General features: G+C 39.3%; 1 protein-coding gene across 9 annotated transcripts in view; it reads right to left on the bottom strand.

Annotated features, from left to right (window-relative positions):
* Positions 1-17,034, bottom strand: part of MELK (maternal embryonic leucine zipper kinase) — a 70,106-nt gene that overhangs the window by 18,900 nt on the left and 34,172 nt on the right. For 8 of the 9 annotated variants that reach the window (XM_082843224.1, XM_082843226.1, XM_082843220.1 and 5 more), the window contains 3 exons: positions 15,524-15,622; positions 8,693-8,779; positions 1,692-1,820 (listed from right to left, as the gene is read on the bottom strand). In XM_082843224.1, coding sequence (XP_082699350.1) covers positions 1,692-1,820; positions 8,693-8,779; positions 15,524-15,622 — 315 coding nt within the window. The remainder of the gene's footprint in view (positions 1-1,691; positions 1,821-8,692; positions 8,780-15,523; positions 15,623-17,034) is intronic. The other variant, XM_082843222.1, reaches the window with a different exon arrangement.

The following is a 17,034-nucleotide window of genomic DNA, read 5'->3' on the forward strand; positions in this document are numbered from 1 at the left end:
TAAAAATTGGCTCAATAATATAAATGCCCAAATGATTAAATTATTAGGTAAATAAATGCTCATTAGATGGAAGATAAGAGTAAACATCTTCCCAGATCCTTTCTACTTGGATACTCTATGACTCACATATGCAGATGAATTGAGACCACACCAATCCAGATATAAGAAAATCTAATGGCTTAGGAAAATGTCTAAGACCTTTTAAACTAGGGTCTTAAACCTTAACTGGGGTGTCATAAACCTTAAAATTTAGCTGAGGTTTATTCTAAGTATGGAGGTATCTAATATCTTTCTGAAATTACCTTGATCAGAAGCAAAGTTTATGTTTTTGTGTCCTCTTAGACCCAAAGGTATTGACTTGGGTGTGAGACTTTAAAGGGTTTGCCCTGTGAGCAGGATGAGGGATAGGATGATTCATGGAGTCCATGGGTAAAAGATCTGCCTGGGCATGGGATATTCACCAGCCCAGTACAACTCTCGAAGAACAGATTAGAAAAACAACCCAGCAATAAGATTATATCACTTCAGAGATTTCTTTACACAACAGCCCCTTACACTAACACTTTTGGTTCTTAATTTGGTCAAAAGACCAACTACGGAGAGAAGGGAGACAAATTAGGTCTGGCAGGGACAAAAGACCCACTATACCTGCAGCACATGATTGAAGAGAGGTCAAAATTGAGTTGTTAAAGGAAATGCCGGGGGGGGGGGGGGGATTCAGCGTTCAAAAAAAGATTATGAAAGAGGTGGCATTTGAACATTTTTTAAAAACAGAGTTTTGAGATCTAAAGAAAAAAATATCACCTCACACACATAATCATTTCTGCTATACTGGATTCCATGAAGAGGGCCAACTCTTTCTCTCTGAGAATGACAAAAGTACAGTTTCCTAATGTTAAAACCATTTAAACTGCAACTTGAATTAATGGAGGGAAGATTACATTACAAAGCTCCACACCTATCTGGCAAAGTATTTGGAAGGTGGAATTTTAAGGCATGGGAGATACAAAGAATCACACAGAAAACAGACACTAATTTGAGCACTTAGGAATGACATGGTGCTTCCAAATATGTAAGGCTTCTCCACCATTCTAAATGTTCATGACAAAGGAAAATGAGACAAAGACAACAAAATAGAAAAAAATAATTTGGTTATAACTCATACAAGGAATTTGAGTTGCATGAGCTACAGCTGCTGCTCAAAACAAACAACCTAAACCCTTAATATAAGTGAGTATCAAAATATTCACTGAAATACTTCATGTTATATAAAGTATAATATGTCCTATAATTTACATAAATTATATAAACAAGCATACTAAAAAAAGACTGGAAAGATACAATAAAATATAAACTATTTTATCTATAGGTGGTAGTAGCTTTATAGGTAAATTCTATTTTCCTTTAGCTTATCTGTGGCTTAAAATTACTCTACATCAGGAGTTACTTTTGTGGAAAAAAGGGGAGGGAGAAATTTTTTTGTTTTTAATGCCATGTAGACATTCAAAATTCTAGTGTTCGCATTCAGAATTTCCCATTTTCCTCATCAAAAATATTTAAATCATAAAAATGTCTTGCTTGTGGGCCCCTGACACCAGCAAAGTTAACTTCCCTGGCATGTATCCACTTATGAACAAGATGGGCACATGGCAAGAGCAGAAGGCACTCACACAAAAGCTTCTGACATTCACCTTGATGTTTGTGACTGCAGTCGAGTTGGCTTGTCCACAGGAAGAAAGAAGCCTTAAACGAACTGGTTTTCCCCGAGCCTTCTTGGCTAGGAGTAGAAGATAAGTAGCTGTGAGGTGATCATACTGCCACTGGAGGAAAAGAAAATCAAATTGTTTAGAAGACTAAACTTGCTTTTTGAAATAATGTTTTATTTTAAATTAATTTTTTCCTCAATGTAACAAACATTCAGAATTAAGATATTTTTTTTGGCTTTAAAGCATATAATGAAAGACAGCAATCCCCTACACCACTCCCACACACACACAATTTCCACTCCCTAAAAGGCACCTTTGGCTGTTTTTTCTATATTTCTAAATTAATTGCATATACAGCTTTAATTTTTTTCAGCTTCAGATATTATCTCTAGATTTCTTACTATAGAAAATAAGAATTTAGCTCTACTACAACTCCTTCCTTCCCCCGAACATATTTCCCTGCATCCTCCTACTATAGTTTTATAATTTTTAGTTAAATCAACATTTACATTATTATGATTATATAAATAGTATTTGCAACTAAGTAAAGGCAATATTCAAAATATTTAATTGGTACCCTGACCCCAGTGAATCAAAACAGAGGCCAAAATATGAGTAGGTTCCTGGGAAACCCCTGCCATGCCAATTATTAACCTTTTAATTGCTGGATATGAGGCAGGACCGGAGGGAGGTACCAGGCCTAAGGAAGGTTACAGGGCAACAGGGAGGGCACTCAGTGTAGTAGTTATTTATCAATCAGTATACAAATATTCTAGTATCTTAATAATCTGTATGGCCATACTGGTTGAATATCAGCCCTGCAACCAAACCACACAGGGTGCTATCCTTGCATTTTCTTCTTTTGAAACTTTTTCTTGAAGTTAAAAATAAAAAAGAAGCAGTTAGTCATCTTACTAACTCAACTCCACACTCTCCAACACTCTTCACCTCCTCCCAACATGTTCACAACACATCAGCTAATCTGTCTCCTCCTCTGTCTCATTTTGGAGACATTCCACCTGATGTCTGCATTCTATTCTCCACTCTGGGCTGGCTTCTTTCTCAGCCTGCAACTCAACTGTCGATTGAGGGGTTCCCTTCACTTCTATTCTACAATATACCCCTTGGTTTCCTAGATCCTACCTGTTCCTTCCTCTTCGTTTACTTTCTTGTTTTGGTGGAACATTGCCCCCAACAACTTCCTGAGTGTGGATGAAGAGGAGGTAAGTTTTTTGAGATCTTGCATGTCTGATAAATGACTATGCTACCCACACACTTGACTCTGGTTTGCCTGAGTATGGAATTCGAGGCTGACAATAATTTCCACAGCTTTGAAGGCACCGTCTCATGGTCTTCTAGCTTCTAGTACAGTTATCGAAAAATCTAAAGTCTTTCTGATTCCCAAGCCTTTGTGTATGACCTTTTGTTTCTTGTCTCTAGAAACTTTTTTGGATCTCCTTTTCCCCCCCTAGTTTTCTGAAATTTCACTAAAACAGGCCTTTGTGTGAATCTATTTTCATCCATTTTACCAAACCCTAGTTAAGTCCCTTCATTCTTAGAAACTCATACCTTTCAGTTCTGGAATATTTCTTCTTGTACTATTTCTGTGATGGTTTCCTTCCCCTTCTTCTTCTCTGTTTTATCTTCCTGCAACTTCTATTATGTCTATGTTGGACCTTTCTTACCCCTTCTCTTTTCTTTGTGCATCTCTTTGTCTTTAGGTTCTACTTTTGAAAGATTTCACATTACCTTCGTTTTCAAACATTTCTACTGAGCTTTTCATTTCTGTAGTCATATTTTAAATCTTCAAGAGTATCTCTTAAAATGTTACTTTTTAGTCATCTTATTCCTATTTCAAAAAAGAAATAGCTTCTCTTATCTCAGAGAATATTAATTATTGTTTCTTGGCTATTTTCTTCCACTTCCTGCATTATCTGTTTTTTTCTAAGCATCTTTGCTTTTTCTTCTCTCCCACCACTCCATTTGTTTTGATCTTTGACTTTCACGTTAGAGGCCGTCCTCAAAGGTCTGGTGATCTTTGGCTGGCTGTCTCTATTTGAAAGCAAAGAGTATACTACGCAGCTACTTAAGACTCTTGTGTAGTTTAGGCCTGCTCATTACCTTATGGGCTTCTCTCTAAGGTGAAGAGACAGGAACCTGGCTCTCTTGGCTTTTCCCTAGAGATGAGTCTTCCAATATTTTCCCCAACCCCACTGCAATTAGGATAAAATCCTGATCCCAGCATTCTCACAGTTGAATAGGGAAGAGAGTTAGAGGCAGTGGTTCACTGTTCAGTAAGAGGAATGTGTATGTCAATGCATCCATTTCAGAATGGTTCATCACCCCCACCTGAGCTGCATCTGGTACAAGAGTGCCTCTTGTTCAATGTCTCCAATCTTCTGCTGGAGTGGAGAAGAGGTGGCTATCATACAGCACAAGGCAAACAGAGGGACCTAGCAATCTAACTGCTCCTAATACAGACTTTCAACCAACCTTCCTGTTTCCACCCTGCTCACTTCCCTGACTCCAGAGGTTCCTAGGACCTCTGATTCCTGAGCTTTTCTGGAGCTCCAGGGCTCTAATCAATTTGCTTACTGCCTTTTCCCACTGCAGGCACTTTGCTTTCAGCTTTCTCCAGAATGCTAGGTCAGCTGACACTTAGCCATTTTGTAACTTCTAAAATTTTACTGACATTTTTTTTGTCTCCTCTTTTATTCTCTTCATTGTGAATTGTCTTTTTATTCCTTTACTGTTATTTTAGTGAGGTTTTAGGAAGTGTTGGATGTAAACATGTCTGTTCAATCTACGTGAAAGACTGAAAGTTTCTAAATAATGTACTCAAGACTTTGAGACCCTCTGCCCTACAAAAGCGTTAAATTTTAATGCTAAATAATATTTTGTGCTATGTACCTCACAAAGTGCGCGATCCAAAGAGGTCCACTATCACCTCTGATTTTATTAATAAATTTTATCTGTTAACATTTTAGATGGCCACAATCATAGTATATGCTTTGAAATTTACATAATGGATCTATCAATATAGTGGAAGAAGTATAACACTGTGATAAATTATCATGGAATGTTGCCTTTAATCCAGAAAGGTTGGGGGAAAGGAAGGACGGAAAAGGTTTCATGGAGAAGGTACTTGGAAACTAGGTGAAAACTACATAGTTATAATCACTCTCTACTTTCCAGAAGCTATGTTAAAGAATTTTTCTGGGGGCTTCCCTGGTGGTGCAGTGGTTGAGAGTCCGCCTGCCAATGCAGGGGACACAGGTTCGTGCCCCGGTCCGGGAAGATCTCACATGCCGCAGAGCGGCTGGGCCTATGCGCCATGGCCACTAAGCCTGCGCGTCCAGAGCCTGTGCTCCGCAACGGGAGAGGCCACAACAGTGAGAGGCCCGCGTACTGAAAAAAAAAAAAAAAGGTTTTTTCTGTACCTCCCACATCCATGGTCTCATGGGTGATAGCTGCCTTTTTGAAAGAGATGCCATAAACTGTTCACAGACAATTGCTCAGAAACAAGTTGCCACTTGCTTGTCAACAATGGCATAACCCAGGCATTGTAAACAATACCTGGAAGGCGCTAAGGGTTTTAGGTGGAATTTTCTAAACAGGCCTCAGTTTTACAATCCTGGAAACTCTACTTCCCTAGGCAAAAAAGCATCCTTTTAATAACTTTTTTGCCATAGCCACTTCATACTACTTATTAAAATAAGATGCACAGGGGAGTTCTATGTTTAATAACAGATAAATCAACACATTAGTAATGCTTTTCAGGTGATGTCGATCCCCAAGTCTAATGCAACCAATGTCTCCCTTATCTTCTAGGCAGCTCCCTCTTTTGAAAGTCAAATGTCTGAAAGTAAAGCAACAGGTTTACCTGTTATAAAGAAGGTTCCATTTCTAGAAAACAAAAAACATTTTAAAATCCCCAGTTACTGTTCAGGCAAGCCTAATGTTTAAGGACTGCCTGGGCACCTGGGCTGAGGAGAGGCAGCTACTGGAACAGAGGGTTTGAGAAATTGACGAGTGGCCCACCATCCTTCTCCTGACCTTGCTCCCGAGGCCCTCAATCTTTAAACTTCCACCACCAGAATACATGGGTGTTTGCACTGCAGGGGTGAGAGGAAAGGATCTGTCTTGGTCTGTAGGTTCTCGTGTGCACATGCGACCCTCAGCGAAGCCAGATACATAACTGGCTGCTTCACAATCCAGAGCCACTCAAGGCTGGAAGATCGGGGGAAAGTAAGGAAAGCTATGAAGTGGAAGCTCTAGCACCACAGGAGAAAATCTCAACAGGACTATGAGATGGCTCAAAATCATGACACATGAGAGACTCTCACTTCCACATACAAAAAGCAGTTTAAGAATGCCCATGTAGGGCTTCCCTGGTGGCGCAGTGGTTGAGAGTCCGCCTGCCGATGCAGGGGACATGGGTTCGTGCCCTGGTCCGGGAAGATCCCACATGCTGCGGAGTGGCTGGGCCCATGAGCCATGGCCGCTGAGCCTGCACATCCGGAGCCTGTGCTCCGCAACGGGAGAGGCCACAACAGTGAGAGACCCGTGTACCGCAAAAAAAAAAAAAAAAAAAGAATGCTCATGTATATAATATAAAAGTGGTAGTTCCATGAGTTGAATGTTTGGGAATAATATTGTTTCTCTCTCTTACACAAAGATCAGCAGCACCATACCCAGCATGGATCACATTAAACTTATCTCTGTCCTGTCTAGCCAGCCCCTAGAGCTCCCAAGATGCCAGAACAGACCACGGCTGATCTCAAACCTGGTTTTCCCAAGGCTCTTTAAACTGGAAAGTACCTAGAACCAATGTGAATTCTCTGAGACCACCCAGACCAGGATTTTTCAACTTCAACACTATTTTATAGTTGACCTGGATAATTCTTTGTGGTGAGTGGCTATTCTCTAGGATATCTGGCAGCATCCCTGCCCTCTACCCACTAGATGCCATTAGCATATACACACATCCCCATTGTGACAACCAAAAATGTCCCCTGAGGGGCAAAATCACTCCCAGTTGAGAACCACTGACTTAGACCAATGCTTCACAAGCTTTAATGTATAGATGAATCACTTAGGGTTTATTAAGATGCAGATTCTGATTCAGCAGGTCTGAGGTGGGACTGAGATTCTGCATTTCTAACAAGCACAAAGTGATGCTGATGCTGCTGATTCCAGATCACACTTTGAAGAGCAAGAATCTAGAGTAATACTTCTCAACTCCTGGCTACACACTGCAATCATTTGGAAAGCTTTTAAAAATTGTGATGCTTATGCCATACCCCAGACCAATGAAATAATAATTTCTGGGGGTGGGATTTAGGCATCAGGATTAAAGTTCCTAGGTGATTACAATGTTCAGGCAAGGTTAAGAAGATGTTGTTTACTCATCCCTAGGACTGGAAAGTAAGTATAAACAGGCATTTAAGAATGAGGGAAAAGTACACAAGAAGAAAAACTATTACTTTCCTCACACGTTCTTGATGTTTGTTGGTCATGCCTAGCTTTCAGGATAACTGAGATCTTTAAAGAGATGTAACACCAGAAAACAATCTATCATGCCTCATTATTTTGTTTTCTGTATCAGAAGTAAGAAAACAATTCCCATTTCCATTTCATTTTTAAGTTTGAAAATTATATGTAGACACCACATAAAGGATACTATTTTAAAGACTTTTTTTTTTTCCTAATGATTCTTGAAATTCTGAGTATGTTAGTTTTAAGATTCAGATTTTAAAAGTTTGTGAATCTCATACTAAATTTTTTCTGGATAAAATGACATGACACATGGGACTTGCTTTGAAATACCCTAGCTAAAAAGGGCAGATGGAGGGTAGTGTTGGAATATAGATAAAATTGGCAAAGTATTAATAACTGTTAAAACTGGATGATGAGTACATGGAAAACCACTGTTATTATACTAGTCTCTCTACTTTTGTAGGTGTTTGAAATTTTCTATAATAAAAATTAAAAAAGAAATTTTTTGAATCCAAAATATAGTTTTCTATTAAAGAGCATTCCAAAGAAAAGGTCATGTAATTTTTTTTTAACTTGTTTACACGAAAACTTCGAATTTTCATTGTAAAATACTAAGGACCTGACATATCTGGCAGCAGTTCCCAATTCTTACCATCCCCTTTCATTCCATGAAAAAGTAAATTATCATTCTGTTTTCCAGACATGTTCCGTTTGTCTGGAATTGTCATTCAAAAGACGTATTATGTTATTCAAAAGAATTCCTTCATATCTCCTCCTCACTGAAAAAATTGTGGCTTAGTAAAGTTTGGTTAGTTTAAAAAAAAATTTGCTTAAGGCCTTTACCTTTCAAGTTAGAAAAGAGAAAAAAACAAATACGATTCATAGGTGATGAGAGACATAGTACTGAACCAGGAGCCATGTTGGCTGCAATCCCTGCCCATCGTGTTAGATTGTACTCAGAGACAGCTGTGAGTGCCTCCATCTCTAGAAAAAAACCACATGTGTAATCTAAAGATTAAGCATCTGAAAGAGCTAAAATGATCCAATACCAGAAATCATGATGATGATTCCATGGTATTTGGTTCATAAGGTTGGGGGTGATACGATGCTACAAGGTTGCTTTCAGGTAAAATGAAAACTGCTTTGTGTTTACCTCATTTCTACAACAGAATCACAGTTCCATGTTAGAGAATTTAAAGTAGTCAAAATTGAAACTCTGTCAATTCTCTGGACTCATTTGTTCTGTTTCTTAAAAGTTTTTTTTCCATTGTCTCTTTGATCAATCTCATTTTTAAAGAGTATATCCACCAGACATCAGAAAAGAGTTGAGTGGAAAACACACATAAACATAAAATAAGTGCAATATTTACACCCATGGTAAAATCATTAGGTCTGAAAAATGCTATACTATTTTTAATGTACTGATAAAATAAAAAACAATGATGAAACAAAAGATATTACTCTCGAATTCATGCTGTATTTCTTACCAGTGAAATTAAATCCTCCATTGTTTGCCTGTTGTTTCTGTGATATACAGAAAGTTCCGTTACACAATCTTCATCAAGGTGAATAAGCTACAAAAAAATTTTATCAACTTTATTAACAAAAAATTACAAAATATTTATGGTTTTGAAATTTTAAAATTACCTGGCAAAATCAAACACCAATATGTAAAAACAACATGAGTTTGTCAAACTCTTGGGTAAGAATAAACATTCTCGGGCTTCCCTGGTGGCGCAGTGGTTAAGAATCCACCTGCCAATGCAGGGGACATGGTTCGAGCCCTGGTCCGGGAAGATGCCACATGCCACGGAGCAACTAAGCCTGTGCGCCACAACTACTGAGCCTGCGCTCTAGAGCCCACGAGCCACAACTACTGAAGCCCGCACGCCTAGAGCCCGTGCTCCGCAACAAGAAAAACCACCGCAACGAGAAGCCCGCACACTGCAACGAAAAGTAGCCCCTGCTCGCCGCAACTAGAGAAAGCACGCGCCCAGCAACAAAGAGCCAACGCAGCCAAAAATAAATAAATAAATAATTTATTTAAAAAAAAAAACACGAATAAACATTCTCCGCAATTTTTAAAGATATAAGCAGATAACAATAAGAAGTTCAAGAAGATGATGAGCTCTTTCCCAGCCCTTCACATCCCCCTCATCATCTGATCAACTGTTACAATTCTGCTGTGCAGCCAAGGGACTATATTCTCCTCCCCTACCGCAAGACAGGGACCGGTATTTGCATCACAGAGCAGTCATCTAGGCATCCAAAATCACTGGCAGGACAAAAGACTGGGTAAAAGAGTGGCTCAGACTTGTAGCATATCGTCCCCCAGGTTATGTTTGGGTTTAGCACAATCCAAGGAGCCGTTATGATGGTGCCATAGATGCTGCACAATCATCATTACGCTGAAGGTACCAGTAAAGCACAATTTTTAAAAGGAAGAAGTGACACAGCCGCTACACAAACTTTATTTTGCTTAAGGGCAGAAATTATCCAAGTATTGTGATCCCTGCATGATGAGACCTCACCAGAGATGGGGCCAGAAATGAGTTCTCAGAACCAAACAAGGATCACTGAGAATGAAAAGGCAGGAAGGGTCTGGCCTGGACCTGGAACAGGAGTTCATAAAATCATATGGGGAAAGAATCATAAGGAATGTAATTTTAAAGTCATGTTTCCAGGGGCTTCCCTGGTGGCGCAGTGGTTGGGAGTCCACCTGCCGATGCAGGGGACGCAGGTTCGTGCCCTGGTCCGGGAAGATCCCAAGTGCCGCGGAGCGGCTGGACCCGTGAGCCATGGCCGCTGAGCCTGCGCTTCCGGAGCCTGTGCTCCACAGCGGGGGAGGCCACAGCAGTGAGAGGCCCGCGTACCGCAAAAAAAAAAAAAAAAAAAAGTCATCTTTCCAATGTAAGAATTCGCTTCACAACAGCCCCAATATGGGATGTTTCGTTTTCTGCTTTAAGTCTTCCTCTCCAGAACAGCTGAGATGGTTAGCTTCTTCCTCTTCCCCTAAGGTCTGTCTCCCTGTGATCCCTACCCACTGTGAATTGGTACAATCTGACAGCTGACAGGCTTTGGAAGTAGAGAGACCTTGGTTTTAATCATTACATCACAAAATAACCATGTGACCTTGAGCATATTACTACACCGCTCTGAACCTCAGTTTCATCATCTGTAAAACAGAGATGGCACCTGCCTTGCAATATATGTAACCTATGGGGTGTACCTAATACATCACCATAAATGAGTAGGCCCTCAAAAAACTGCTAACTATTTTTACTAACAGTCATAATTCTATTTCCTCTTTGGTATAAGAACTTTCAGAAATTTGAATATTCCTATTATCAACAACCTTTCCTCTCCAAGTTTTCTCTTTTCCAGTTCCTTTAACCACTGTTTTAATGATTAACCCCCCTTACCATTCTGGCCCTTTCTTTAGATCACATAGTTCAGGTTCTCACTGACCTTCAAGGTACCAGCACGTGGCAGAGCAATATCATGACCTTCCCTTGTTCTGAACACCACACTTGTAACATCGGACTCAAGAGAAAGTCATGTTGCCATCACGAAACTAGAGGAACAGGACAGACAATGACCTGCATGATTGGCTGGTACAAGCTCAACCTCAAGGGCGAAGGAGAATGGGGAGACCACAAAGGTTTATACTGATGGTTTTATGAAAGTCAAAAATGCCACAAGTAAGTTTTCATTGTGTTGCTTTGACCTTAGCAGCTCCACAAAATGTAGATTCCTGCTTCAGGAAGGGCTCAACCTCAGACGCCTGGACACTTTACCACCCAGTTGGGTATCTTCTTGTTGATACCACTGCTCAAGCATGAAGGAAATGATTTCTGGGGTTCCCTCCATTATCTTAAGTTACTTCCTTAAAAACCAAAACCTCTCCCCCATAGCTTCTTGCTCTGTAACTTTACCACAAGGTGTGTGGAGGAAAGGAAGGAAGGGTAGGAAGGAGATGCTATCTTCTTTGCTGGGCTCCCGAACTGGAAAGAATGAAAAGAGTGGGACAAGACACCAAAGTCTGAAAAATATGGTTTATCTCAAGTTTTCCAAAGGGGATCAACACTTTAAGTACTCTGAATTCTCAGCCACACATGCTCCAGTTAAATTAAGTACAAAAATGCATACCCAAAGCTAGCCAATTATTTTGGATTATCCGTGCCTACTACATTTCCTGTTCAGTAAGGCAGAAAATAGAACTGAATATAACTTCTATTTGATACAATATTTGGGTACTAGAGCTACGTGTGAAAATGATACAAGGAGATCATACAAAGAGTTACAGAATAGCATCTATACCTTCAATATACAAGTAAACCTGAATTATTTTTTATAGTTCACTCTTGATAAAACACAATACTGAGGCAGAAAAGCAAATACTTCAAAAAGCAATAATCCCTTATAGCTCTTCTGTATATAACTCATTTGATCCCTGCGACAGCTCTGTAAGGCAGACATGACAGATTAATGACATAACATTTAAAGGCACTCTATAGATGACAAAATAGGATCCAAACATACAGAAGAGACTGGCATTAGAATACCCATATTAGAGGTGAGAAAATGAAGACTCAGAAAAATTTATGCAATTTGCCTGAAACTGGCATTTTTCATCCTAGCCCAGGGTTTTTCCTACCACACCATAATGCCACCTCTCCATGACTCTATTCCAGTAGCTATTCCAACAGAGACCAGACAACTAATGCTCATCACAAAGGCTACAGCTACACAGAATACAGGCCCTGAGTTTGAATTAGTTGGCCTGTCAGATCCATTATATTTTGGAGCCCTTATGTCTGGGTTAAAATCCTGGTTCTACACTTACTAGTTGTTTGACCTTGGGCAAGTTATTTCATGATTCTGTGCCCAGTTGCTTCATCTGTAAATGGGGACAATAACAGTACCTACTTCAGAGGGTTTGTATGAGGATTGAATGAGTTAATAAGAGTTAAAAACACAAAGCCTCTAAAGGTACTATCCTAAGGGCTCTGTCTATATTATATTATAGTACTACAGTAGCATACTTTTCTATTATAGTAAGCATTCAATAAATATTAGTAATTATTATACTAAGATGTAAGGAAAATCATATACTTTTTTGGAACACTCAAAACTATGTATCTTACCTTATACTGTGCCCCAATTTAAAATAATCTTTGTGTTGTTGAAATCAGAGACTTTCTTCATTTGGGCATCTGTTCCACTGCAAACAGTAGCATATCCTACCCTATTAAGGATCACGGCTGAGAAGACATGCAAAGCCCTCCCACATGTGGAGAAATGATGACCCCCAATGGCTGAACACAGGCATGTGCACCACCCATGTTCTCCACCTCACAAGGGCACGTCACAGCTCCCCGGGCCCTGCTGCTGTGCTGCTCAGACACCGTATACTCTACTGTCCTAGGCTCTCAGTGTTGATGGTTGTTAGCATTAAGTTGCAGCTCTAATTGTGTTTGCTCAATAGATACTAAAGATGTCTTAGAAGGTTAAAGGAAATATGGAGAAGAGAGATTTTAGGGGTTGACAGTCATAGGAGAATCGGGAGGAATTTCAGATCAGGCTGCATGGTCATAACAGTGGGCAGACTAGTGAGAAGGGGTTAAAAACAAACATAGTCTATTTTTCCAAGTATTTATATTTATTGGTATAATTCTTCCAGAAAGCAAATACCCCACAGCTGTATCAGGTCTACAATGTGGCATGTATCCAAGCTATTCTGTTGACCCATGCACATACCCCTCTCCTTGCAGACGTTGTAGCAGATTGTCAAAAAAACATCCCCAATTAACTGAAAAGGCTATTAAAACACTTCTCCTTTAAAGCATTAAAATGCTTTTCTAACTATGTATCTGTGTAAGGCTGCATTTTCTTCATATGCTTTAATCAAAACAACACATATCAAAACAGACTGAATGCAGAAACAGATGAGTACCCAAGTGTCTTCTATTAAGCTAGACTTTAAAGAAATCAGAAAAGATGTAAAGCAGTGCCACTCTTCTCACTAGATTTATTTCTGAAGTAGTTATGTTTAATTTTTTGATTTCCTTATCTATGAAAAGAGGATAAGAACTGTACCAACTTTGATGGCTATACTTTCCATACTAGCTCTGGGTTTTGCCTTGTGGCTTGCTTTGGCCAGACATTAGTAAGCACAATGCAAGCAGAGCCTTGAAAAATGCTTGAGTGTGGGACTTCCCTGGCAGTCCAGTGGTTAAGACTCTGCACTTACAATGCAGGGGGCGCGTGTCCGATCCCTGGTCAGGGAACTAGGATCCCACATGCCACGCGGTGCAGCCAAAAAAAAAAAAAAGCTTGTGTTAGGGTTTGCCCACTTTCTGGCTTCTTCTGGAATCTAGCTGCCATATCAAGAAGCCCAGACTAGCCTGCTGGACAGTGTGGCCCAACAAATAACCAGCACAAACAGTTGGTCTTCTGAGTGAGGCTTAGACCATCCAGCCACAGTCAAGTCACCAGTTAACTGCAGCCACATGAGTGACCCCAGGTAAGACTCACACAGGAAATGTCTGGCTGAGCCCCAAACTGCTGATCCACAGAACTGTAAATTATTATTGTTTCAAGTCACTAAATTTTGGGGCGGATTTTTATGCAGCAATAGTTTGCTAATATACAAAGTATACATACCCCTTACATAAAATAGATAAGCAACAGAGATTTACTGTATAACACAGGAGACTACATTCAATATCTTATAATAACCTATAGTGGAAAATAATCTGAAAAAATATACATATGCATAACTGAATCACTATGCTGTACATCTGAAACTAACACAATATTGTAAATCAACTATACTTCAATTAAAAAATATTATATATACCCTTTAATAATGCTCACATTTTTACCAAGTTCAAATTGCCATTTGTTAAAAACTATTTTTTAAAACATTAATGTAGGAATACTTATTAATATAACTGCTTAAACTTGCATAGTACTTTGTGTTATTTAAAGTTCTTTCACACAGACCTACTAGAGAATGGACTTGAGGATATGGGGAGGGGAAAGGGTGAGCTGTGACAAAGTGAGAGAGTGGCATGGACATATATACACTACCAAACGTAAGGTAGATAGCTAGTGGGAAGCAGCTGCATAGCACAGGGAGATCAGCTCAGGGCTTTGTGACCACCTAGAGGGGTGGGATAGGGAGGGTGGGAGGGAGGGAGACACAAGAGGGAAGAGATACGGGAACATATGTATATGTATAACTGATTCACTTTGTTATAAAGCAGAAACTAACACACCATTGTAAAGCAATTATACTCCAATAAAGATGTTAAAAATAAATAAATAAAGTTGTTTCATATATATATTAGACCAGTTCTCACGGTATGGTCTGTAGACCCCTGAGGATCTCCAATCAAAACATCATAGCAAAACAATGCAGAAGCAGGGGAGATCCAAGTGTCTTCTGTTAAGCTAGACTTTAAAGAAATTTGCACAGATGTAAAACAATGCTAATCTTCCCACTAAATTTATTTTTTAAATAGTCATTTTTCATAAAAATATTTGTGATAAACTGTAATAGGTTTAGTACTGTTACTTTTAAATGAATCGATCACTAAATATTTTAATAAGTGAATAAGAAGAGCATAAAGGGGCCCTCAGACTTAAAAGTTTGAGAACCTCTATAACCTTATAACTACTCTGGGAAATAGAAAGAACAGGTTTAACCTACTTTTTACAGACAAATATATAGGTTTGGAAAAGTTAAGTAACTTGCCTAAGATTCCCAGAGCACTGTTCACAATCCTGACTATGTGAGAAACACCAGGGAGCTTTTAAAAAATATCCATTAATTGCTGTGGGACAGAGCACAGACACTTTTTTTTTTTTTTTTTTTCTTCGGTACGCGGGCCTCACTGTTGTGGCCTCTCCCATTTCAGAGCACAGGCTCCGGACGCGCAGGCTCAGCGGCCATGACTCACGGGCCCAGCCGCTCTGCGGCATGTGGGATCTTCCCGGACCGGGGCATGAACCCGCGTCCCCTGCATCGGCAGGCAGACTCTCAACCACTGTGCCACCAGGGAAGCCCCAGACACTTTTTTTTTTTTTTTTAAGGTCCTTGTGATTCTCATGTGCAGGCCCGGCTAGGAGCCACTGTCCTAGAGATTAACGGGCAAATATACAATTCAGTTACAATCTCCCAAACACCAATCTGACAGATAAGTTTACAAAATATATTTTCTTTTGTATTTAGACCACATCATTGTACATCCTGAATCCACACAAAGTTTTTGTCTTTGTTTTTTAATTTTACTGGATTTCATTTTACTTACAGGAGTCTTGCTTTGCCACTCAACAGGACAGTTGTAATCTTGCATGATCCAGGGATGGTTCAATAGATTTTTCACAGAAATCCGTTTCTTTGGGTCCACCTAGTGGCCATTGAGAGGTAGCTGGAGATTAACATTTTAAATAGAGAGCATAGAACACCTTTCCTCCTGAGAACTCAAAATTCATCAGAACAGATGTAAACTTTATCATCACAAAAATGCTGTCAAAGACCTTAAAATGGCCTTGGAATAAATTCTTTTAAAAAGGGAATAGAGGCAAGAAAACTATAGCTACCAACACAGGTTTAGAAAGATAAATGTTTAACAAACATGAACTTCATTGGTATGGACATTATTCATGAAGTTAAGTCAATCTATTGTATGATGTAATAGTCTTTTGCTGGAAAACCTATTCACAGGAAATATTCACCAATTTAATATTCAAGCAGGTACAATGCAGGGCATTCACACTGAATATGCAATCTCTACCTCCGATGAGCTTACAATCACATATAACAAGTTGAAAAGCACACCTTTCTTTTCCATTTGTAATTTTCAAATGTGAGGAGAGAAAAATTAATCAACAAAGATTAAGTTTTGGGGAGTTTAGAAGAAAGGATGAGGTGTTTTCAATCTCATTATGGAGATTTGGTGGTCTTGCCCTACTCAAGGTAGATGAGCTTAAGGTAAATTTTGAATAAAAAGTAGAGATGGCTTAATATATGGAAAAACTGAATACATAATAATGAAAAATATATTGCTAATAAGGTACTCATATTTTTCAAAGTGTTTCCCATTAATCTCATTTTATCCACGTAATACTATGTAGCAAGCACTGAGGCCAAGCTCAGAATCCCCATTTTATAGGTCAGAACCTGGTTAGGTGGCATGCCTATTGCTTGGTAGGGTGGATAACTAGACTTCAGCACTCCTGTCTTTCACCCTTAGAGATCATAACACCAAATCAGTGGCTCTTAACGTGTGGTTCCCAGACCAGCGGTATCAGTGTCATCTGGGAGCTTATTAGAAATGCAAATTCTTAGCCCTGCCCCAGCTCTACTGAATCAGACACTCTCAGGGTGGTGCCCAGCAATCTGTGTTTCAATAAGCCCATTTGGCAATTCTGATACATGCTAAAGTTTGAGAACCACTGCACTAGATCATGAGGCCCACTCAACTGTACATCAGCTCATTTAAGCATTTATTCCGTATCTACTATATATCTAATGGAAAAAGAGTGGGAGCAAGAAAACAGAAAACAGTGGAGCAAGAGCTGGTTAGAGAAAACAGACAATGCTCAGGAAAAAGGAAGAAAAACCAAGTCAGCAAAGATATATGGTAGTAGTCTTTTTTAAAAAATGCATTTGCAAAGAAAGCACCTAGTAGAGAATATCTGCAGAGTAGATACAATGAATGGAATTTTTTACAGCTGATAGATAAATGTAGTAGCACTACAGACATCTTAAAATCAAATAATAACAAAAGACTTCTATTATTTTAAAATAAATAACAAA

Source organism: Leucopleurus acutus (assembly GCF_964270905.1).
Source record: "Leucopleurus acutus genome assembly, chromosome: 7".
Classification (NCBI taxonomy): Eukaryota; Metazoa; Chordata; class Mammalia; order Artiodactyla; family Delphinidae; genus Leucopleurus; species Leucopleurus acutus.